Source organism: Vulpes vulpes, chromosome 1 (genome assembly GCF_048418805.1).
Source record: "Vulpes vulpes isolate BD-2025 chromosome 1, VulVul3, whole genome shotgun sequence".
NCBI lineage: Eukaryota > Metazoa > Chordata > Mammalia > Carnivora > Canidae > Vulpes > Vulpes vulpes.
In genome coordinates, this window is record NC_132780.1 from 83360009 (window position 1) to 83386447 (window position 26439).

The window sequence follows — 26439 nt, forward strand, 5'->3', positions numbered from 1 at the left end:
CCTTCTGGAGCATATGGAACCTATTTAGTAACATTTATTTTAATATACTTGTCTACTAATTGTATCGTGTCATTTCTGAGTTTGATTCTATTGACTGGATTTTCTTTTTATTTTGCATCATACTTTCTGGCTTCTTTCTATGCCTCAAATTTTTATCTGGATGCTAATTATTATGAAATTTATGGTAGGTTATTATTATATTCTTTGGAATACTTTTGAACCTTTTAGAATAGTTGAATTATCTGAAATCAGTTTAGACTTCTAAAGGCTTGCTTTTAAGCTTTGTTAATCCAGGTAGGTGAGTCTTTAGTGTAGGGTTAGGGAAGCCCCACTACTGAGGCAATACCTTTCTGAGTACTCTTCCGGATGCCCTGTGCATTACAAGGTGTTCTCCACTCTATTGCAAATGTGAGCTATTCTTGGCCTTGTGTGCTGTGACAACTGTTTTACCTATTTCTTTCTAGTGGATCTTTTCAAAGCCTCATACCCACACACTAATCAGTATTTACCTGAAGACTCAGGGTGGGGGGTTCCCTATATATTTTTAAACTCTCTCTAGGTAGTTCCCTATCCTTTGATATAGTGCCTTATAGGCTACAAATATCTTGGCTTACCCAGTTTCTCTATTCTGTCTCCTCAACCCAAAGAGACTATTGAGCTTCCACCTAGGGTTTCTCCTTTATGTAGAGACCTTGAAAACCTCTAGGCCATAAGCTAAGGCAACTAAATGGCTACCTTGTTTGTCTCCCCTCTATGGAATCTCTGTTCTTTTTTCTTTTCTTTTCTTTTTTTTTTTTAGTTGTTTATTAAGAGAAACTATTCCATAACCCAGTGTTTGTGTTTGATAGCTCAGGAACACAGAACAGTCAGTGACAAGCTTCAACGAAACGCAACCCAAAGAAATTCTTTGTATTCCAAATTCACTTTGCACTCTGAAAGATACCAGCCTTCTTTACCTCCTCAAAATCTTTCATAGAATCATAATTTCTGTAGAAATCTGCATATGCCTTCTTTCTTGATTCAGCCACAGCAAATTTATAGAAAGCTGCAACCCCAGGGATACAGCAAAGGCTCCAACGATATGAAATTGCAGACTCTCGGCCAGAGGCCTCGAATCTGAGGTTTCATCAAAGCACTTGAAGTCACGGTAATTATTCTCCTTAACACCTACCTGAAACCTAACGTCCTTCCTAACAGAAATGGACGGCGCCCCAGCAGTTGGAATCTTTGCTCTTAATACCTGCTAATTTCTAAAAAATGTTTTTTTATTTATTTTTCCAGTGTATTTGCTTAAGGCAAGAGGATAAATCCACTCCCTGTGATTCCATAATGGCTAAAGCCAAGGTTAATATTTAAATTTATAAGAAGCAAAACAAAAAAAGCGAATTTTTAAAACCTGCTCTGATTTTAATATAGACTTATAGGACAAAACTTCCAATGAAATTAAAAGAACCTTTCATTTAAAATATTGTTTTTTATACTTTTAAGATCTTTTTCTTAAATACTTTTAAGATCTTGATTAGTGAATCACACAGTGCTTAGTAACCAAAAACCTTAAAAACAGAAAGTATGAAAAAAAAGTATGCAGCTATGAAAACAAGGGACATTCTTTTTTAGCATGCTTACAAAGATCACATGCACATATTTATAAGCTATACCACGTATTATTATAGTTACTCAATATAGTCTGCTGTTTTAAGTAACTGAAAGCATCATTACAAAGACATGACATATTTTATCTTATAAGCAAGCAAAACCACATACACTTCCTAGTTCTAATCATTGAATTAGAAATCATGACCCTACTAATCCCCAGATTACAGTTACCAGATACCATTTCACACTGGAAGAAGCCACAATTCCTAAGAAAAAAAAATTTATTCTAAATTTGAAACAAAAAAATACAAGATTAATAGTTATACTTTTTAAAATAACAGATAGAAAGGAAGATATCCAAGACTATTATCACCAAAGAACACAGGAATCAAGAAAAGGAGGCTCATGGACCAAAATGGGAGAATTTGAAAATCAATAAGGACAACAACTTCAATGTACTGAATCACAAATACGTTTAAATTTTCAAGTACATAGTGAAACTAAAAGCAAGAACAAATTGGTCACCATTGGAATTACTACAGAACACTCCTTTAGAGTAAACACTAAAATAAAAGCAAAGAATCATTTATTCTTTCCTTTATTAACTATACTACTATTTAACCAAATAGCAGGAGAGAAGTTTTCTTTTTTTTTATCAAGTGTCTGAGCGGAATTACAGAATCAGAACATCTTCATTTTGCAACCTCTATGCATTGATAAATCTAGGCCTTGAACAGCACCGGCTGCTAATAACCTCACAGACATGAACTCTCCACTGATATAAGGGTACCAGCATCATTTAAGAAGTCTGGCTTAAAATGAAAAATGAATCCGAATTTGATCAAGCCTCAGTAAACCAGTTTATAGAAAATCTAAGGACAAAAAAAGATGTGAAACACAAGAGGGATAGAACCAGAAAAATCTAGTCTTTGAGAAACTCTAGAAGAGTTCTAGAATGCCTCTAGAAGAATGAGAAACTGGGAACACTGGTACCAGGAGTTAAGGGACTGGATAGCCAAATGACAGAGGTGAAAAAGAGATTTTCTTTAATCTTTTGAGCTATGTGATTATCTATTATATAAAAGTAAAAAAGTCTTTTATTGCAATTACAAAGGTTGCCTCAACTAAAATCACCAACTAAGTTCTTAGAGAAGTTGCTCTGAATTAGAAAAATGATAAAAATGTTTGATTAGCAAAAACAATCTTATTACCTCATCATATGTGTATCTGTAGTCGGCTTTCTTTGATTTGAGGTCCCATAACACTACTGTTCCAGATTCAAAGCCAATCAAAAGCTGTAAGAAAAGAAAATGCCACATGACCTAGGATTGATATTATGTGAAACATTTATTTGATGACAATAAAGATAACTATTATCATTCATATGCTTCAAGTATAAAGTTATAATTAAACATCGCATTGCCAATCACAGGAATGACAAATGAGAATACTGCACTGCATGTTTATATGTCTTTGATGATTAGGGACTTAACATATATAACTAATCATTGAGAAAGAAAATAGTATCATTTTGAAGTCCTGAGTATACATTTTCATTAATATGACATAAATTACTAATAAAAATTAACATTTGTGTATGCTTTAGAGTTTATAAACTTTCCTAATTCAACACATTATCAGGCAATATCATTTACTCATATATCTACTGAAGGTTCTAATCCAGACTAGATTCCTCTCATAAGATTCAGACCCATAATTCCAGTGGCAACAGCTCCCTTTATCTACTCCACAAGAATGTCAATGTAAATGTGTCTAAAAGTGAATTCATTATTTTTTCCCTGCCCTCGTTTTCTGGTGTTCCCTAACTGCAATGTCTCTCTCAGTATTCCCTAGTGCTCATTAAGTCACTCAGACAAAAACCTTGGGGTGGGAGGGTCATCCTTAACTCTACTGTCTCCCTTGTCAGGTAAAATCATCAATTTTAAAACTACACTCTATTATCTTTCTACTTTCCCCCACCCCCAATACCTCTCTTCTAGTTTAAGACACAAAGTTTTCTCTTCTGGTCCCCTGGTCTCCCTGACTCCAGTCTTGCTCTTTTTAAATCCATTCCCGACTGTAGCTAGTGTTTACCAATTCTAAAATGCATGATCATGTAATTCATGCTTTTATTTAAAAAAATTTTAATGCCAAAAAAAATTTTTTTAATGCCTTACTATAACTGTTAGGATAGAGTACAAACTGAGTAACATGACCTAGAAGATTTATCATGCTCTGACCTCTGCTTACCTCTACAGCCTTGTCCCTTGTCACATCCCTCTTACCCAGTACACTCCAGCACATCTTTCAGTTCATGCTTTCTCTTATCTTTGCTGTCTTCCTACCTGGGCCATATCTGAAGTCATCCTCTTTACCTGATCAATCCCACTAATCCTTCCAATGTTGTTTTAGCTATCACTTCCTCTGGGTAGCCTTCCTTGACCTACCAAATGTAAATCAATCTCATTTCCATGTACTCCAACAGTACTCTGTATATTTTTTAATCTGAAGGGTCAGCACACAATAATGGCTTTTTCCTTAGCTGAACTCTCAATCTCTCTCTCTCTCTCTCTTTCTTTTTAAAGATTTTATTTATTTACATGAGAGACAAAGCAAGAGACAAATCACAAGTAGAGGGGGAGAGACAGAGGGAGAGGGAGAAGCAGACTCCCTGCTGAGCAGAGAGCCTGACTCTGAAATAAAGACCTGAACTAAAGGCAAACACTTAACTGACTGAGCCACCCAGGCACCCTTGAATTCTCATATCGACTATAACACTAGTCTATTTAGGCAAGAACTGGTTTTATTTTGTTCATCACCAAAAGACACAGAGCCTGACTGATATGTTGCAGGTACTTAATACATTTTTATGTGAAAGAGTAAATTACAGAATGGAATGCATGTTCTTATTTTACAAACTGTCCACTGTCTGTCCAACCTCTGCTGCCCACAACCCTTCAGCCTGGCATTTTTCAAATCTCAATATTCCCTTTGCTTGAAACTTCCCTTTTATTCATTCAGTGATTTCCTATTCATTTTTAAGTCTCAATTTAGCATTGCTCCCTTGAGTAAGCCCATCCCCAATTCTTCTAGATAGACTAAGATCCTCCACCTATGCTAGCACATGTGTTTTCATCTATATGTCTCTAATATCCTGCTGAGTGCACAGTAGACACTCAATAAATACCTATTTAATGAATATTTAAATGATTAGTAGAGAGCCAATATTTCTTCATGCAATTGGGGGTATGAACAAAGCTTGGGGTAGTCTCAGTAATTTTAATGAAATAGCAATTTAGAGGATTTCAGACTAAAGGGGCACTTGGAGGGGCAATCACTAAAGCTAACAAAACTCCCCACCTCAGTAGGAAGTACATTTAATTTTGCTAACACAAACTTCTTTCCTAGCAATGTGAGATATATACTCCTTCCAGGAAAAACTGGTATTTTTTTCCTTTGTCTTTTCCTAGTCCTTCTAAATACCTTAAATACATGACATAGCTTTTTTTGATGGGGAAATAATAGAGAAATTTTAGGAATAAGAGATGGAAAAGGATAAAATGTAAGAACTGATGTACAGTGTAAACAGCACTGGACTGCTCAGGACACATGTCACTTGAGCTCTAGTCTTAGATCTGTTACTTGGTAGCCATGTAACATTAAGGAAATAATTTTACCCAACCAGGTGTTAATAACATAAGAGAGTTATAATAAGCTTTAACCCCACTAGACAGCTCTAACATCCTTAAGAATGTCAGAAATCTATGCCAACAGGTTAGACTTTCATCCACATAATCTCCTAAACATTAAAAAATAGAAGAGCTAACTTAAAGATATGGTATTTAAACTTGGGAAATTCAAAAAAAAAAAAAAAAAAAAAAAAAAAACTTGGGAAATTCTTTCAATGTTTATTCTTATTAGAATCTTTTATAATTCAGAGATGTTAATTTATATACTGTTGACTAAGTTTCCTTTTATTTTTTCTCTCATAAAAAGCATTAGTAAGTATACCAAATATGAATATAACTCTACAACATTAATAATTCTGAGGTTGAAATCAGAGCAATCCATATTCAAAATCCCAGCTCCATCAACATCTAGCTTTGTACCTCTGGAACATATAATGACACCAAGTCTTTGTCTCATCATCTGTAAATTACAGCAGATAAATAACTTAAAAATTGTTAAATGATCAAATAAAATAGTGCATAAGAGGTAGAAAGCACAGTGCCCAAAACAAAGCAGAATTCAGTGAGTGGTAGTTTTTACTGTTAGCATCATGAGCAATTTTACACTAATACCTAACCTTTCCTAGCTAAAACCTTTGCTTAATGTTGTGGCAGCTACTGTAAGGTTAGCTTTGGAGGAACCTGCCCTGTCATCTTATACCTTTCTTTAGCGACACACTGTCACAAAGATTTTTGGAAACAGTAGAGATACACTGATATAAAGTGGATTTTTCTATTAGAAACCAAAGGTTAGACAATTTGATCTATTCTAGTATTTCAAAAATGTTTGAATGAGGTTAATTCTGGGAACTAAGGAGAATAACAAGTTTCAAAAAATGATGATTAAAATAAGCAGTTTTATATAATTTATTTACATAATAAATTAAGTCTATATTGAGGCATTATTATTTATATGTCGGATGCTGTGGGAAACATAAACCTTTATAAATATTATCTCTATGCTATAGGAGTCTTTCAAGTTCAGGGAAGGTGAGACATATACATATTTCTAATACATGACAATATGTGACAAAAACTATAAAACTTGTACAACTAAAATGCTAATGAATTTGGAAGTAAGAGAAAGCATTTTTAGTCAGGATGGTCAGCAAAGATGTCATGAAAGATAAACATTTAATCTGAGCCACAAAATGTGGGTAGGAATTCAGCAGAGAGAGAATAGTGGGAAAGCATTCCAAACAGAGGGACTCACAGAAAGGAGGTATGGAGGTAATAAAGAGTAGCTCACTTTTGGGAAACTATTTGCTTCAGCACAACATTCAAGTAAAGATGTTCTGAAATACAATGAAACCTAAGGCCATGTTTTAAGGAAACTTTTATTTGTCAGCTACTGCAGAATCACTGAAAGCTTTCCCACAGGAGAGCAATAGTAGTAAAACAGCATTCTAGGAAGACTGATGTGGAAATGGCTCATGAATGGGTTGGAATACCTTAAACTTTAGTGGTCATAATGACATTGAATAGAAAAGAGACATTTCAAAGGAAGGACTGAAATGTCTTAGAGACTGAATCCAGGTAGAAGGGAGGGAAGATGCAACCTTCTTGCCATGCCTTCCACCCAAAGTCTTGGCTTCTAAACAAATACTTTATAGCAAAGAAAACAGAGGTACAGGTGACTATAACTTGCTTCCTGTGAAGTTTCTCTCAAAACATACATCTGTCTGATTACAAGCAAACTTCAAACAGTATAGCTATCCTTTTGTTTTCCTAGTGGCAAATAAGAGAATAGTGTTAACATAACATACAGGCTGGACCACTCCCACCAACTGAGGGAAGAAAAAAACCTTCACAAAATCTACAAATCTCATTTCACTGATTTCTGATAGTAATAAACTTTCTAATGTTTATGTAGGCCAGTATAAAAAATTATGTAAGTAGAAAAGTATCATTAAATAGAACTACTTAAGAGACATTTGAATTAGGAAAGAGATTCATGGAAAAGGAAATTTTATTATTTTTAAATGTATTAACAAACCTAAATAACAACTAAATATTGATTTATGAAACTAGTTTGAATATAAAAAATGAAATACTATTTTTAAAAAATATCTACATTATTAATCTAAGATAATATCTATGAAGAAAAGTTTAAGGGAGATGAGATACAGACAACTCTAACGTCAGGCATTATATGATAAATGCTACAAAAAATTATATAACTAAAGTGTTAAAAATAATTCAAAACCAAAACAGTTTTTGCCAGGATTACCAGAAAATCTTAATAGGCCAAAAGTAAATTAATAACTTTTAATTGTGCTTATTAAATTTTATTTGTCTTAGGGTTTTTTGTTCTTTAAAACTGTAAATGATTCTAATCCTTTCACTTTTTCTTCATAATGTATAAACCAGTGAACATCTCTGATGTACAACCTTTATTAGAAATCTCAATTTTGCAAGGTACATGTATGTGGTACTGGAACGGTTCGTATATTTATAAAAATACCAAAATGTATGCATTTAATAAATATATATATTTTTTTAAATTCTACCTTTCCTTCATCCATTGGGTTATCACTTATATGGACAACTGGTCCTGGGTGAGATTTAGACGACCTAAAATAGAAAGTTAGCAGGGTTTTTTTCTCAATTAAAAATTTCAATTCAACTATATATTCATCACAATGAAGACAATGAATGGAAAATAAAGATACATTTATAAAAGAGGAAAAGATTCAGTAAGTGATTAATTAGAGATGTATAGTTCTTAATATGGATAAGATAGGACTCAGAGTAAAACTATGGGTGGGTGGATGGGTTAATAGGTGATCAGGATTAAGGAGTGCATTTGTAATGAGCACTGGGTGTACTGAGGTGTTGAAATACCATATTGGGTGTGCACATGAAACTAACATTACACTGTGTGTTAACTAACTGGAATTTAAATAAAAAAAAAAAAAAAAACAGGAATCAGAAAAAAATACAGTGACACTGATACAAGTATACTTTTGATATAGGCAAAAATCTTCAATTTTGTATTTTAGCATCAAAAAAACCCCTATTCTCATGCTATAATCCTCAGAATTAATATTTTTAAATAAAGCACCATCTAAAATATTACTATCTTACTTTACTCAACCCTTGCCTCCAATTGGAGCATTCATCCAGGTCCATAGCTCACATGAAACATAGGAAAAATTCTATTATGTTCTTTTAAATGTCAACAGAAGTAATGCCACTGTACTTGGTCAGAGAAAAACAAGTCATACAGCTAAGAATGGAGCTGAACTTATGCCTATACAGTAGGAATAAGCACCTCACTATTCATTCATAAATTCCAAGGGTTGAGACACCACCAGTCCACTTCATGAGAAACCTTTGTGAAACTATACAGACATCTGCACTAGGCCTACCCACTGGATGTTGTGATCAACTCAGAACAGCAAAAACGCACACTATGTACCAAGAAACTGAGATATACATCCCTGCCACAGGAAGGAAAGCCAGCCATAATACATTATTGCTGGTACTTAAGAGAGATGCTACAAATTTATCTTTATGTCAAATTCTGTGCAATGCAACAATACAGAACCATTTTTTTAAAAAAAAGAAATACCAAAAATGAATCTTACTGATATCCTTTGATTTTTACATCTAAATAATATAAGAAAAAATTGAGATGAGATGTAAAGATAAGATTCTAAAACAGAGTGCAAAGTTAGTGCTAAAGATCCTTAGGGCCTTATAGCTCAGCCCAGTCCTGTTCTTGTTACTGTTAAATGAAAACAATCATTTTATCAAAATTAAAGACAATTAACTTTCAAATTCTGTAATGTTACATTGCAAACATTTACATTATATTTGTTGATTATTAAAACACATCAAGTAATGGATTAGATCAATGTTTTCTAAACATTGGTGGCAACACATCAGTGGGTTGTGAAATCAGTTTAGTGGGGCATGTGCAGCATTTGGAAGAAAAATAACCAGAAGATAAAAATACAGAAAAAAAAAAAAAAAACTGGAGTGTTTTTCACCAAAGAATTGTTTCACTAAACTTGTGCTATAGTTTGTACATTCATACACGTCATATATGCATATGTTCACATATCTATCTGTATTATAAAGCACTTAAATTTACAAACTGCTAGTAGGATAACGTTTAGAAAAGGCTAATAAACAGTGTTTAATATCAAGAATGTCTGACATATTTAATTCCACATGGATCTGCTGATAAGCTATTATATAAAGATATCCTATATGGGACTGATACTTTCAGATACAGAATATGCACTCAAACTCACAGTTCAATGGCTTTATTCCACATAATGACGTAGCCTGAGAGTGTGAAGGACTCCACATTGACAATATGTATATTACCTCGCTCAGTGCCCACATAGAGCCACTTACTCTGGAAAGGCAGATGGCAAAATGTAACCCTGTAAGAGAAAATATATCCAAAAAGGTAATTAGAAAAATGTCTGTAAATTTTATTAATTGCATTAGAGGGTTAATCATGATAAATAATTTAGGAGAGGCAAAAATGACATACAACTAGATTTATGTACTGAAAATGCAAATTCAACTTCTATGTCAAACATAAGGTGTTACAGTAAATAAACAGCATGGCTTGATAGAAAGAAGAGGAGTTTAAAGTTAGTATGTGTTTCAAATCTGGCTATGTCAATCACTGTACTACTTTATATCACAAATTCAACTGTTAAAAGCAACAAATTATGAGTCTAATAATCACATGATCCGAAGATACTTTTATATTTCTTAGGAGTTACTAAGCACAAATTTTAACTATCTGAAGTACCTAAAAGTAGCAATAACAAGCCAGATGAACAATGAAATAACTATCATAAAATGAACAATGAAATAACTATCATAAAACAACCATTTCATTCAAAATGATTTGTAAACTAAAACATGAATAGAGCTAAATGTCTTGAAAATTCAAAGACAATTTCAGCATAAGCCAAAATAATGACCAGATGACCAAAAAAAAAAAAAAAGAAAAAGAAATATACAACCTCCTGATCTCTTCCACCACTTTGCAATTGCCCTTTTTTAAAAAAAATAAATAAAAATAAAATAATTTATTTATTTGAGGGAGAGCAGGAGCAGGAAGAGGGGCAAAGGGAGAGGGAGAAGCAGACTCCCCACTGAACAAGAAGCTGGATGCAGGACTCCATCCCAGGACTGCAGGATCATGACCTGAGCCAAAGGCAGACACTCAACAGATGAGCCACCCAAGTGCCCCTGCAATTCTCTTTTATTCTTCACTCTACAAAAGCGGTAGTTACTGACTTGCTTAATACAATTACATGACCTATCTTCGATTTTACTACTAACAAAATTATTTATATAATATGCTTCAAAAACTTAAAGTTATCTCAATAGCAGAGATTTTGGATATATTCATACAATATTTTCTATTCCCAGTGCAACACCATATTGCAGCTGTTTCTCAAATATTTAAAGAAACGAAATAAGAATAAATTCTTAAATGTTCAGCAAAAAGTACGGAACTTTTCCCTAGATTTACTCTTTCAATATTAGCTACCATCATTAAGTTTTCTTCTCAATTATAAAACCAACTTATATTGCTGAAAAATGTTAAGCATCTTTGTTTTTTGAAGTGAAAACAAACTACTATTTAACATTTTAAGAAGGAACTTAATTAAAATGTTCACTTAATTATCCAGCACCAAGACTTTAACATAATCATGGTCCCTAGAATGAGTTTTGTATAGAAATAACAGGCATGTATTTGTATAATGAACCACATTTAAAAATTACTCTACTCCTTAACTTCCCTCATTATTCGATTCAGTTGAAGAGGGGGAAAGTCAAATGGTTCTTATTAGAATTGGAATTTCTTAATTAGCAAATTTTAATGGCTCTGAACAAGTGGGAATAGAAATAGAATACTAAAATCCCATATTGCAACCAAATAAAATACCATGCCAGTGATTTACAGAAAGGCCAATAAGAAAATGTGGTTCCCCAAAACATACTACTAGAAAAGCAATTCAATGAATATAATTACTAAGAATTGTAAGATCATAAATTTGTGGGTAATTTATTCAGTCACCAAGATATAAAACTGGTTGTTGACACAAACTAGACTTACTATATTTAATGGGTTCTTTCAATATTTGTTATATGACTTATTTCCTTGTTAATTAAATAAAAATCTGGGGCAGCTGGGTAGTTCAGTTGGTAAGCATCTGAACCTTCGGCTCAGGTCCTGATCTCAGAATCCTGAGCCCCCATGTTGGGCTCCCTGATCAATGTGTATATATGTGTGTGTGTGTGTGTGTGTATACACATAAGGAGAGAAAGAAAGACTGAAAAGAGAGATTTATTCTTAATGATTCTAAGAAAGTGAGCCATGATAGAAAGTATTTTTCAGTAAAAGTAGTCATGAAACAAATGGCACTGAATAGCCATGGGACAAAGAGATTTCAAATTTAAAGAGTTCAGATCAACAGATGCAAAGAAACTTGAAAAGAGAAAGTTTCACCAATGTCCCCCAAGAAATCTCATCTCCTTCCCTGTATCCTCCTCCTTGTATAGTCTCTCCCACTACTGATTCTAGGACCTTGTGACTTACACTGGCCACTGAGGCATTAGCAGCTCTGCCACAAGCAAAGATTTGAAAAGCACGTGTACCTTGGGGCTTGCCCTGTTTCTTATGCCTTTAGAACCCAGGTGCCATGTGATGAAGCCCAGACTAACCTATTGGGAGAATCTGGCCCAGCCCACAGCCAGCATCAACCAACAGACATGTAAGGCAAGCTAGATCATCCAATCCAGTTGAGCAGCCAGATAACTATGGTTGCATAAGTGACTACAGCGAAAGACCACTTCTGCTGAGCTCAACCCAAGTGCTGACCCACAGAACTGTGAGCAAACAAAATTTTTTATTTTAAGGTAATATAGATCATAATAATGATGGTGACTTCAGTTTTTACTGATAACAGGACCAAATTAATTTAAGTTTATGTGCTGACATATTAAAGCATAATGTTATACTGAAAATAATTAAAGTAACATAGTTGAGACTCATATGAAAAACATTAAAACTCAGTAAAGACTAGTGAGATCAGTTATTATAAGAATGGTATATTAAACTGGGCCTGAAAAGGTACCTTTTCAGGTACCTTTTGATGTATGACTGAATCTAATGTACTAGAAATAAATAGATTGGATAGACAGATAGTTAAGTTGAATTCCCTCAGGGTGTCACTAAATGGAGTTGTATTCTAATTCCCTCTACAAGACTTAAAAGTAGATATTCTACACAAAGCTGTTACTAGGACACAATAATTTCCATATTTGCTTAAGGGACTTAAAAAAATGTAACATGTTAAGTGTTAGGAAGTGATACATATATCCTATTCACTATTTAGCTTTAGCAGCTGTCTGTCAAACATTTTACAGTCAAGCACCAAATTTAAAAGATTTAACTATTAACAATTTTAACAGAAGAACACATACAGTCTAAGTAATGTTGAAATTAATCATCCATAAACTAGGGTATAGATACATATGTGTATTTAATCCATAAAGACATAGGAACCAATATGCTCATCTATATGCCTGTATCACCAATGAATCAGCTCAACATGACAAAATGCAGCATCACTTTTATATTCTCAGGAAATATCACACTATCTTTTACTTAATAAGTAATTCATTAAATGAACAAAAGAATTACATAAAATGTGAGAATTTATTGTTAATTAACAATCAGATATTCCTAATTTTCTCTCTCTCCTCAAGGCTTGGGCCTAATTTAAACCATTATTACTAAATTTTCAAATCAATTCCTAGCTGCCACTAGAGTTATCTTTTCAAAGCCAAGAGAAATCATATCATTATCTTACTTGGAAGACCTTAAGGACTTCCTATCTTCTACCAAATACTTCCTAAACTTTTAGTGATACTCTGTGCTACATATATCTGGGGAAAGGGTGTAGAGTTATAGTGTACTGGATTTAATCAACTATTATTCAGCATCCTCTTCTACATTCTCCTATACGCCTTCCTGTTCTGCAGATTCTAAAAAACTAAAACTTCTATTTCCCAGATTCTTCCACAGCTAGAGTTCCAGATGAAAAGAAGTTTCTACCAATTGGATATGCTTAAAATTTGCAGGCAAAAGGGAGGCACAGATCATCTTTCTGTTGCTGTTTTTACTGACAAGGGTGTTGTTCAAGGCAAGAGGTACCTACGACAGCATTCCAAGCTCTACTCCTGAGAATCATGTGCTGAGAGGCAGTTGTATGGCAGTAATCATAATTCTTGAAACTCAATGGTTCTAGCACTCCTTGGTATTTTGTAAACAGCTACATCCCTGAATTAAATTCCTTTGTGCTTAATACCTACAGTGATTTCTAGTCCTGCACTGAACCCTTATTAATACACCAAGAAATTCATCAATCTGTAACTAATCTATATGATGGTCTACAATGACCAAAAATTACCCATTTACAATGTATCTTGTTCAGATAATGTTATTCATTTAATGATTTAAAGTTGGAAAAAGGTTGAGAATATAACTTTCTTATAATTGTATTAAAAGGCCTTTCATGAATGAAGTAGACCTTTTCTACCTTTCTAAAATTATCCTCTCTGGACTACCTACCTAGCTATGTTTAACCAGATACAGTGCCCTAAACATGCGAGATTTCCTCAAAGCTGTGCATCTGAACATAATAGAAAGTCCTTTTGCCCTTTCTCAATGTATGAAATCCACACTAATCCTACAAATCTGTTCACAAAGGCTCTTTTGTAATGCTTTACCTAAAATTCTCAAAACACAGGGATACATCCTTTTGCTGGTTAATCTTCAAAATTTCCTAAGAAAAATTCACTACATATTATATCATATTTTCCACTGCATTATAATTTGCCATTTCATATTCCTTAGCTGGTTATAACTTCCATGTCTCTCCAGAATTCATCACAATATTTGCATGCACCAGAATCTCAATTAACATTTACCAAATGAATTAATACACAAGAAAATAAAAAAGAAGGTATTTGATATTCTTCTTAAATTAACTGTACCTTATACTGTCCTGTTATTAGAAAACAACTTAAGTTTGCATTAATGAACCCAGAAATCTATTAAAAATAACAAGAGACAGCTGAAAGCAATTTACAAATCTGTTCAAAGGATTTCCTTTCTATTTGTAGTCTCATAAACTGTCATAAGTACTTTAAAAAAGTCTTCATCATATCTGTAACCCAGCAGTACAAAGTAACAAATGTCTTGAAAAATAAGCTTTAGAGATCTTTGAAGGTCATTTTACATTTATACTGATTTACTGTATTATTAATTACATTTCAATTTTTAGAAAGCATTTAAGTGCTTTTGGAAATATGTCCAAATAAATCATATTAACCTTTCTTGTGAAATGAGGCCTTAATATCATCAATGACTATCAATTAAATATCAACTGAGTATCAGTAAGTAAAAGAGTGAATAACAAATAGGAAAACAATATATATCAACTACAGAAATAACATCTCAAAGAACTATCCCTGTTATATGGGGGATTCCTTAAAGTTCTGTTTTTAATGATCTTACCTTGGGGAATAAAAATGCCAGAGTGTTTTACATAACAAATGTTATGATAAACAATAGTTGCTGGTATTCATTAGCAACTGTTAACTACATCTTTTTTTTTTTTTTTTTGGCTGTTTTTGGTATTAGATTGTCCTTTATTGTGTGGATAAGGTATATTCTAAATATCTTCCAGCCTATGGTTATGTCTTTTTAATTATTAAAGCTTCTCTGTTTCTGTGTTTATTTTCATATATATAGAGCATGCGCGAGAAATATATCTCTTCATATATATATATATATATCACAATATATATACCAAGATACATAGACACAAATACATTATTTATATATTTATACAAACTTACTATCTAAAATGAGTTTTTAAGATTTTATTTTTAAGTAATCTCTACATCCAACATGGGCTTGAACCCACAATATGCTCCACCAACTGAGCCAACCAGGCACCCCTCAAAAGAAATTTTTATTGATCTTTTTTATTATGTGTGCCTCTCCTCCAAAATGTACTCTAAGTCATATTAATAGCCGGGACAACATTTATTTCTTCTTAATGTTCATAAAATACACAAGTAAGACATAAGGAACTGGGGATGGGAAGGGAGTCACTGTTTATAAAAGGATATTATATAAATTATTCTGAATTTCATGTTCTTATCGAGCAGTACCTGATAGATAGGGTTTGGCTTTTAACTTTATGGTAAGTGTGTTATACAGAACCTTTATTCCTTTCCAAAACAGTTGGTGCTTTTCTGTGTATGTTGTTTAAGCACACCCTGCCCAGATCTTACAGGTATTTCCTATATAACTTTCCCCCAAGTTTTAATTTTAGTGTGGTCATTTTACATTGAAATATTTGTTTTAGTTATGAGATAGGAATCACTTTTTCCCATTTAGATAGGAGTCATCATAGCATTTTTTATGTACTACATCCTTTTTTGTTTGCAATGTCACTTCTGTAATATATCAAAAGTGTATGTATGTGTGTATGTGTATGTATGAAGAGGAAACATCTCTTCATAGATGTTTTTGGAGTTTGCTCACTATGTTTTGATCCATTTGTCTTCCCTTTGTAACTACCATACCATTTTAACTTCTAAATTTTATAATAATTTTTTATATCTAGTAAGTCCCACCATCTCATATTTCTTTTTCAAAACTATCTCAGTTATTTTCGGCCTTTCTTTTTTCCATATGAATTTTATAATCAGCTTATCAAGTCCTATGAACAACTCTGTTAAAATTCTGAGTGGGATAATACTAAATTTATAAGGTTAATTTTGAAGGAAGTGACATTTTAAAACTTGAGAATTCCTTTCTATGAAACTCTCCATTTGCTTAAGTCTTTGACTCCTTCAACAGTTTTAATATTTTCCCCACATAGATCTTTAATATTTTCCCCACATATTTTGGCTAGTGTTATTTCTAGGAACACTGTAAATTTTGTTGTAAGATGTGTGCTTTTACCCTTCGATAATACTTTCAAACTCTGTAATTATGCTTTAGGTATATCCTTTAAAACAGTTTACCAGTTGTATTTTGTTTTTTTAACCCAATCAGAAATCTCAAAATTTCACTAAGTGAATTTGGTATATTTACAATGATTTTGATTACTGATATAGTTGAACTTACTTTTCCCACCTTGATTAACTCTTTTCTGTAATTTTTTCTTTTCCTAATCTATTTTCATTTCCTTTTTTCCTCCTCTAAAAGTTTTGGTATTATATATTTTCTATCCTTCTAGTAGTTATACTTACATACAAGATACATTAACTTCACAGTTCTCTAATAAGGTCTGAAAGAAAGATTATTTGGGGAACAGGAGGAATGTTCAGGTAATTATTGTCTTTTCTGAGCTCTTTCACAGTTGACACTCAGAACACAATTGTCAGCAGCTCTTTGAGCATTTGTTAGTCCTTTCAATCTAAAAATATTTAGCTCCACAAAATTTTCTTTATATCTCTCATCACTACTTCTCCTTCCATTGTTCTGTTTTCTATTGTCTTTACCACTAGAGATCCCTACGATTCTTAGGCTCAAATCTCCATCCTCTGCCTTTATCTTATTGATACCATGCCCTAAAATATTTTGATTCTTAAAATAAATATTTATCTTTAACTCAAGAGATTAAAAACAAAATAGTAAAGAATAGAAATAATCAATGTTAGATATCAATAAAAGATAAAAATTAAAAAATGCAGTAACTACTTCATTTAAAAGACAAGCACACAAATCTCTGACAAATCATAGTAACTGAAATGTGATGAAATAGAGAATGAGGATATGAGTATAAAAATCAATATAAGCCCACAAGAATATGATACAGACTCTGATCTTAATGAAATTGATCATATTCTGAATCAAAAATATTATTCAAGTACAGAAAACATGAAGGAATTTAATATACCCAAGAATTATGTACAAAAAGTTTTCTAGCTCTAAAAAGTTTAAGTATACTCTAAAAACATTCAGATAACAGATGATTCCTCTATTAATTTCTCTATCTGTTCTAGAGCAGGAAGGAAGGAAGAGGGAGTGTGAGAAGGAGAAAAAAAGAAAGAAAAGTTACTCAATTCATTATAGGAAAGAAGCATGCCCTGACACCAAAATTGAGAATATTAGAAAAAAAAAAGTCATATTCTAATCTCACAAACAAAAGTAGAGGTCCTAAGAATATATTCAGCACCATATTTAACAATATAATAAAAGGACTGTCAAAATTTTCACAAGCATATAAGAATGCTTAATATTAGGACATATATTAATTAATTAAATCAATATGAAAAAAGGGAGGTAAGAAATCACAAGAATCTAAAAGAAATGCCAAAAAGGCATTCCATTAAAATTTAACTTCCATAATTGACAATAAATTCTGAGAGGAAAAAAAATTCTATCTCAAACCAATGTCTTATATTATGCTTAACAATAAAACCCGATGAGGATCCCTGGGTGGCTCAGTGGTTTAGCGCCTGCCTTCAGCCCAGGGCGTGATCCTGCAGTCCTAGGATAGAGTCCCTCATCAGGTTCCCTGCATGGAGGCTGCTTCTCCCTCTGCCTGTGTGTCTGCCTTTCTCTCCCCCCCCACCCCCCGTGTGTGTGTCTCATGAATGAATGAATAAAATCTTTAAAAATAAATAAATAAAACCTGAGAAAACAAACAAAGAAAACCCGAGAAGCAATATTATTAAAATTATTACTAAGAAAAAGATACTTGCTATGGAAAATATCATTGAACAGTATTCTGTACATTATTGCTAATAAAGTAAGGCAAGAAAAGGAAAATAAAACCTTCATCTTCAAAATCACTGCCAAATTATTACAGATGGATGTCTGCTGTATCTCCCAGGCACGCTGGTTCAGTAAAAAGAAATCTACTGCTCAAAGTTTTTTATTCTCCCATCTTACTCTTTTCACAAAAAAGGAAAAAAATGTGAAAGCCTTGATGTGGGCCAAGGACCAAATAGCACTCCAAGGATAATCAAACAACCTAGCCAGTTTGGGATCTATTAGTGGGAGGAATGAAGATTCTATATAGAATTAGCCTGGAGGAAATACTCTAATTTTTTTTCTGTTTGAAGACTTTCCTTCTTAGCTTATCTCCCAGGTAACCCACATTATCTGTGGAGTGCCATGCCTTCTAGAGAAGAAGAGATTCCCCTCTGTTTCTGCATAGGCAATGAGGTAACAATCAATCTACAACTTTGAGTATTTACTAAATGTCAAGCATTGAGACCGCTGCTGGAAATAAAATAAACATACATAGTTTACATTCTAATCTAGAAGACAACCAAGGAATCAAGGCAATTACAGTAAGCATGGTATGTGCTATTTTAGGGAAACAGCATCATACTGTGGTAGAATACAAAACAGGCACAAACCCAGACTGGGGAATTTACAGAAAAACCTGTAAAAGAAATGACAAACACAAGTCAATCATGGAAAGAGAATCTTAAGTGTCTGTGGAGTAGGAAGATCAGTTCATACAAACAGGCAGGAGAGAGGATCACTCATTAAAAACAGAGAGAGAGAGAGAGAGAGAGAGAGAGAAAGTCAGGGTGACTAGATTATAATGCATAAAGAGAGGGTAAAGCATAGTGAAATGAATTATGGCAGTAAGCAGAATCACAGACCTTATAAGACCTCTAGGGAATGCTAAGTATTTAAGCGTATCAACTTCATTTTGAAGGCAGTGAAATACAGTGGACACTGGTTGTTTACCTAACAACCATTCCTCAGTCCACTCCTTCCTAACATTATTCAGATATTCATTACAGCCCCTATCTTCCTCAAGTATATAATTTAGGAGGCACCTACACCAAATTGAGTTCCAGAAGTGAAACAAACCAACCAGGGTAATCCCATGCACTTGCTGCCATTTCAAATCAGGTTATCGAATCCTAAAACCAATGGATATTTTCCATGTCTGAAGGACAATTAATTTGTCAATCACATCTGTAAAACCTCTTCACAGCAGCATCTTGATTAGAATTGGTTAAATAATTAGAAGGTGTGTGTATACCAGGGGGCAACATTTTGTGGACCATCTTAGGATTCTATCTCTAATAGCCTGCCCTTTAGCCTCTGAAGATTCAAATCCTTCCCAAATGCAAATTCTTTTTTTGCAAACCCCAGTATCATCAAAGTCTCAATTTCATAATATCAAGTCCAAAATCTCATTAAAATATCACCAACTCAAAAATCCCAAATCTAAATTTGCTGTAGATGAGAGTCTTGATTGTCACCCATTAAGTATAGCTATTGGGCACAATTCCACTCGATCTGTGGATCTATGAAAATAAAGAGACAAATTATCCACTCCCAAGACTCCTAGCATTCAATGGTGGGACAAAAACAGGCTAAAAGTTATAGAAATTCCTGTTCAAAATGGGGGAAAGTGGAAGGTAAAAAGGAGACACTGGTCCTTAACACTTTTGAAATCAAGTTGGGCAAATGTTAATTTTTCTTAATCAAGTTTCAAGGTTGAGAATAATCCTCTGTAGCTCTCAGCTCCATCCTTTTCCTTTTTCATCCAAGACAGCACCTGTCTGGAACACATTCTTTTATCAGCCTTCTGCTGGCGGCAGCCTATCATTTTGTACTCTCAAGCCATGATGGCAATATTCTGCTACACAATTTTCTCAAACTGTGTGTCTTAAAGAATTCTATGTGTTCTTTGGTTTAGTTGAAAAGATCTGTGAAGCACACCCGCAATCTCTTAAAAAAGCCCTTGCATGACTAAATACTTTGACCTTTGGTCTTTCTGAGATTTTTGGTAAAAAGTTGTTCAGTCACACCTTCATGTTTTTCTCTAAGCAACACTGAGAAACAATCTTTTTACCAGCTGGATCAGGATAGGAATTTCCCAACTCATCAAGTCCTGGTAGCTTAAATAATTCTTCCTTCAATTTAATTCTCTCATCTTGCCTTTTACTATCAAGCAGCAAGAAAAAAATCAGGTGGCACCTTCAACTCTTTCCTTGGATATCTCCTTGGCTAAATAGCCAAGTTTATCACTTATACATTATGCAGAAGACACTGTCAAGCTTGCCACAAATATATGAAGTGGATGAACCACTTCATCCAGCTACAAAAACATGTTCTTCTCTCCAAGTCCTCAATGGCAGCAATCTTCAAGTCCAGAGCCTCCCAGCCTACTCAAAGAAATTTAGACATTTCTATCCTATTCCTTAAAATTTTTTAACTTCTATTCACTGCCCCGTTCCAAAGCAATTTCCCCATTTTTAGGTATCTGATACAGCAGCATCTCACTTCTAGGTACCAAAATCTGTATTAGTTTTTTTATTGCTGTTTAACAAATTACCACAAAATTAATAGCTAAGAAAACACCCATTTATTCTCTGTTTCTATAGGTCAGAAGTCCAGGCACTGCATGACTCAGAGCCTCTAGACAGTCTCACAAGGCTGAAATAACAAACATCAGCCAGATGCACTCCTGTGCCCCTTTCTGGAGGTTCTAGGAAGAATCTGCTCTGAAGCTCTTCTAGGTTGCTAGTAGAAATCAGTCTCATGTGGTTGTAAGACTCAATAACTTACACTGAATCACCCTCAGGCTATGAACCTTTTGCCAGGAAGAGTCTAGTCTCTTAAAAGTTCACTTTCTTCAATCAGGTTTACTGAGAATAAACACCCAATCATAAGGTGAACTAATTAGGACCTCAATTACATCTACAAAATGCCTTCACCTACCTAACTGTTTGTATGAATAACTCAGAGGTGGTGTGTGGACACCAGGGAGCAGAAATTTTGAGACACATCTTAAAATTCTGCCTACCATACATATATGTTTAGAAGTGGAACTGTTTGGTCATGGAATATGTGGATACTGCAAAAAATTTTTCTAAAGTGACTAACACTCCCAGCAGCAGGCTATGGGAATATTTAACCATTTTGATGGATACATAGTGCTATCTCGTTGTGGTATCAGTTTGCATTTTCCTGATGCAAATTTCTTTTAAAATAAGTCTATATATATATTTTTTTCTTTTTTTTAAAGTTGAGGGGACGCCTGGGTGGCTAAGTGGTTAAGCATCTGCCTTCAGCTCAGGGCATGATCCTGGAGCCCCAGGATGGAGTCCTATATCAGGCTCCCTGCATAGAAGCCTGCTTCTCCCTTTGCCTATGTCTCTGTCTCTCTCTCTATATATAGGTCTCTCATGAATAAATAAATAAAATCTTTATTTTATTTTATTTTTATTTTTTTTAATAAAATCTTTTTTTAAAAAAGTTGAAAGACTGGATAAGTTATTCTATCACAAGTTAACTTAAGCTTCTAAAATGGCATCCATCCCTACTGTGTCAGTTATTTTATGTCTGGGCCTCTGAAGTAACCTATTCAAGCATTTTATTCATCTTTGTTATTCTAATACCTAGCATAATCCCAGGCACAGACAAGGCACCCAATGCTTGGTGATTTACCCTCTAAAGTATACCTACCAATACATGTAATTTACCTTTTTTCATTTCCAAATTTAAAGCTGTTCCCACTCTATATTCCTCCTAGGCCAATCAATAATGTTATAGGAGGCAACCCTTTTATAGCAGTCTAACACACAATTTCTCTGAGCCATTATTGCATTATACAGTTAGAGGAATAACATAAGTTCTAATTCTACCATTAATCTACCTAGCTTTCTTGCCCTACATATAAAAAATAAACTGCTTTCATTCATTATTTTGTCTTTATTATTTTTCCCATGCCTTAGGTCATTATGCCTATTAGGAGAGAAAAATTACTCTTATATTCACCTTTGATTATGTATCTCTTTCCTTCCGTATAATCTTTTTATATATGAATACATTATAAGGACCTTGTGCAACCAGACCAGTCTCTTTGGATATCTCTCCCAATTTTGTCAGAATTTCTTCGTTATTATTGATAATTTTATCCTAGGAAGTTATTCAACACTTCCTGAGGTGCCTAGGTGGCTCAGTGGTTGAGTGTCTGCCTTTGGCTCAGGTCGTGGTCCCGGGGTCCTGGGATTGAGTCCCACATCAGGTTCCTTATGGGGAGCCTGCTTCTCCCTCTGCCTATGTCTCTGTGTCTCTCATGAATAAATAAATAAAATCTTTAAAAAAAAACAAAACAAAAAACACTTCCTGACCATCCTTCCTTTTACAGTCTCAAGGTCATCAAATCACAATTATCTTCTCTCTGAACATTAACATTTTTTTTCTTTTTAAATTTTGTCTCAGAATGTGGTTCCCTAAGAGTTCCCAAGGAGACTCATCATATCCACAGAATTCCAAAACAATTCTCTTTCTGGATTAGAATTAGAGTCAGAATAGTATATCCCTCAGTCAGGATTCCTAACAGCCTCTGTTCTATTCCATTGCTGTGTTCTAGTCCTGAATTTCATCACATGAAATCACTCTCATTTCTAATGTCTGTATACTTTCATTAAACCCATTTAAAGACAAATATTTTGCTGATATGATGCAATTACCACAAAAACTATAATCCTAGGTCTCTAATTTGTTCCAATATTATGATTAATTTTTTTCTTGTTAAATATGTGCAGTGAATTAATTCAGAATCTTTGGAAGACCTGTATAGATTTTTTGAGGGCTGGTATCTGGCCAAATATTCTTTTACAGCTATGCCCGGTTCATGTGCATACTGAGCAAATTATAAGCCTCATAAATATGCAAAGCACAATATTTAGGTAATATTTTAATAAGAGTATAATGGGATAAATTAGTTTTTGTTTCTACAATAATTTACTTTTCCTAAGAAAATCTGATGTGGGCGCCTGGGTGGCTTAGTCTGTTAAGCCTCCAACTCTAGGTTTTGGCTGAGGTCCTAATCTCAGGGCCAAGAGATAGAGCCTCACAGCATCTGACTCTGCACTCAGCAAGGGTGGGGGGTCTGCTTCTCTTCTTCTCCCTCTGCCTCCCCCCCCCCACACACACATACACATACTCGCATTCTGGTGCATTCTCTCTATATAAAAAATAAAAGTAAAAAAAACTGATGCTACAGCAACACTCACTTCCTAAAGTACCTTATAGGCACCAACTCTTCCACTGTGATCTTAATATCGAATTAATTACTCCATTTGTCAAATAGTTTTTTCTCAAGGATTTTGGATATTGATGCACCATTGATAATTGTTAGGATGAAATGTTTTTATTATTAGTGTATTCCATATGATATTGTATTCTCCTTACCATTAGTTTAGAATGCATCCATGCTTATTTTATTCTCTAAACTAGTAAATGCATCTATCATCAAATGAATAGATATAATTTTGTTATAATAAAAATATACCTTAAAATATATTAATTTCAATATTAAAGACTCAGCTATTCATCAGATGTCTAACATATTTATAAAGAAAAATCATATTCTTTGAAATTTCACCTGGGAGACTAAATAACATTTATGTGAAAGTGTATTATGAACAACAAAGAATTATACAATTAGAGATATAATTATTAGACAATAGCAGGTTCTAGATAGAAAAGCCCAGAAACACAATTTAGAACTCAGTCTTAAAATGCTCCATATATTTTTACTTAATAACTTATGCAAAAATTTAGAGAATACTGGTCATGATAACAAAGTAATGATAAAAGACTAGCAGATAGTTGTAGTTGCTTATAAATCCATGAATTCCTCCCAATTAAACTTTCTTTAAAAGAAAAAAAAATCCACAGAAGCTTGATGGAACATATTGATTAAAAAAAACTAGTATACAGAATTTTACTTGTCAAAATTCTCATTTTCTACCAAAGCCAAAGAACCTCTCCTTTTTATGTATAAAGACATCTAGAACAAATATCATTGGCTCTTAGTGATTTTCCAATATCTATTCGTCGTTTCTATGAAGACTGCCTAAGTAAAATCTCTAGTACGGCTAATGCAGATATTTCAAGGTACAAAATTCTACTTAGGAACGCCTGGGTAACTCATCAGTTTAGCACCTGCCTTTGGCCCAGGTCATGATCCTGGAGTCCCAGGATCGAGTGCCACATCAGGCTCCCTACATGGACCCTGCTTCTCCCTCTGCCTATGTCTCTGCCTCTCTCTCTCTGTGTGTCTCTCATGAATAAATAAATAAAATCTTTTAAAAAATGTTTCTTTAAAGAAACAAACAAACAAACAAAAAATTCTACTTTAAATCCAATACCTTTAAAAACAAAACCAACTATATAGGTGATTTCTAAGGCACTGTTCTAAGGGCCTTATTCATATTATTTATTTTATACATATTAACTTTATAATATACATCTTGGGGCTTTTATGAGATAGTAATTATCCATTTTACAGATAACAAAACTGATATAGTTATAATAGGTGATGGGGCCATGGACTAAGATTCAACATAGGCAGTCTGGCCCAGAATGTGAACTCTTAACCACTATGGTACATTGCTTTGCAAGACAGAGAAAATTGCATCTCAAGCTAAGTAACCAATGAGAGTAAGAACTAAACTTGATAATTAGTACAAGCTGGCTACTAAGCAAGGAGATTTATATTATCCTCCAACTCAAAATCATCCTACGGAAACTGAGATACATATTTATTTAGTACGAATAAATGTCATTTTATTGGGCATCTGGAAGCTAAGTTTATCTTAACTTTGACCAAGATCCTACTGGCAAGGCCCAAGTTGGTCTTGTTAACAAATACATGCTTAGCAGCTACCATTAAGCTGGCACAAAACAAGCATTCTATAATTATCTATAGAATAAATGGGGATAAGAGGAAGTTGTTTTAACATATGAGAGAAAAGAAATGATAAAAGTTACATGTAACACAGAGGAAAATTTTCTGCAGATAGAAAACACACAAAAAAATGAAGTAACCTGCCTAATTTCATAGTTAAACCAAAATGTGAGACTTCTGTATTTTTTCTTAAATACCAAAAAAGTGAAATTCTATCAGAATATCCACATTACAATTGTACAAGATGTAAATGTACTCAACACTACTGAACTGTACACTTGTGATAGAAAATTTTAAGTTCTGTGCATTTTAGTGCAATTTTAAAGTCAAAACTAGAAAAAAATCCACATTCTGAAAAAAATGCAATTCAAATCACTAGTTTTTTTTTACGACATACAATTTCTATTTATAAATTTATACTATACTAGGAAAATTTGCTTATAAAAATAAGACATTATCAAACTTAAGTTTACATTACTTAACAATTGTTCAAAATGTAATGAGATAGGTATTTATAAATTTTTCATTTTTCCTATCTTTCCTAGTTTCAGAAGTAAAAGTGCAAATAGCATAAAAATGGAAATGGAGTAATTTAACTAATATATTAGCTCAAATCCACTGTGAAATAAGGAGAAAACTAGGTTACTGGTTATTGTATTTTGTCAACAATAAGCACTGTGATAGTCATTACAAATATACACAAGATTTCTAGCTTTTTTTGCTTCTTGGTTAAATGAGTGAAATTAGAGATGGCCACATGATTTGTTCCCATAGCCCATGAAATGAGTGTAAAAAAATATGTATCATAACCAGACAGAAACTTTAAGGGCCAACACATGCTTCATCATATTCTCTTTCTCCCTACTACAGTGACTGGCAATACTGTAAAGACTGGCTGTTTCCTTAGCCAGGTTCTGGAATAATGATAATGAAAAGGAAAAGAGTTCCAGCAAACCCACAAAGGACATATAATGTAAGCAAAAATAAACTGTTGCTGTATTTAGTCATTAAGATTATAGCATAACCCAAACTATCCTGACTGAGACAGATATAAAAGCTGAATGTAAAGCAGTTATTTAAAGAATAGATTCCTACAAATGAGGGAGATAGAATAGGATAGGTTAGGATTTTGCCCCTTCTCCTGCCTAGGGAAAGCTGCCGTAACAGAAGGTTTCCATCAGGGTACACATTACAGTTCTGAATGACACAGAGTTCAGGCTGCGGGGCAGAATAAGTCTTGCCACCATGATCAAACCTACACCTGGAGGAAGCCTCTGCTCTGCAACCAGATGCTAAGGAAAATGAGGCTCCTCCCAAATGCTACTTCTCTCCTTCCTGCCACTTGAAGAAATCTGAACTTTAGTCTT

At 33.7% G+C, this 26439-nt stretch overlaps 1 protein-coding gene and 1 pseudogene across 4 annotated transcripts in view; both read right to left on the minus strand.

The window, feature by feature from the left end:
* The window catches only part of STXBP5 (syntaxin binding protein 5), a 165408-nt gene that overhangs the window by 106834 nt on the left and 32135 nt on the right, over positions 1-26439 (minus strand). For all 4 annotated transcript variants that reach the window (XM_025997974.2, XM_025997976.2, XM_025997975.2 and 1 more), the window contains exons 5-7: positions 9587-9721; positions 7835-7898; positions 2808-2891 (exon numbers count right to left, since the gene is read on the minus strand). In XM_025997974.2, coding sequence (XP_025853759.1) covers positions 2808-2891; positions 7835-7898; positions 9587-9721 — 283 coding nt within the window. The remainder of the gene's footprint in view (positions 1-2807; positions 2892-7834; positions 7899-9586; positions 9722-26439) is intronic.
* On the minus strand, positions 787-2392 carry LOC112919376 (cytochrome c oxidase subunit 6C-like; annotated as a pseudogene).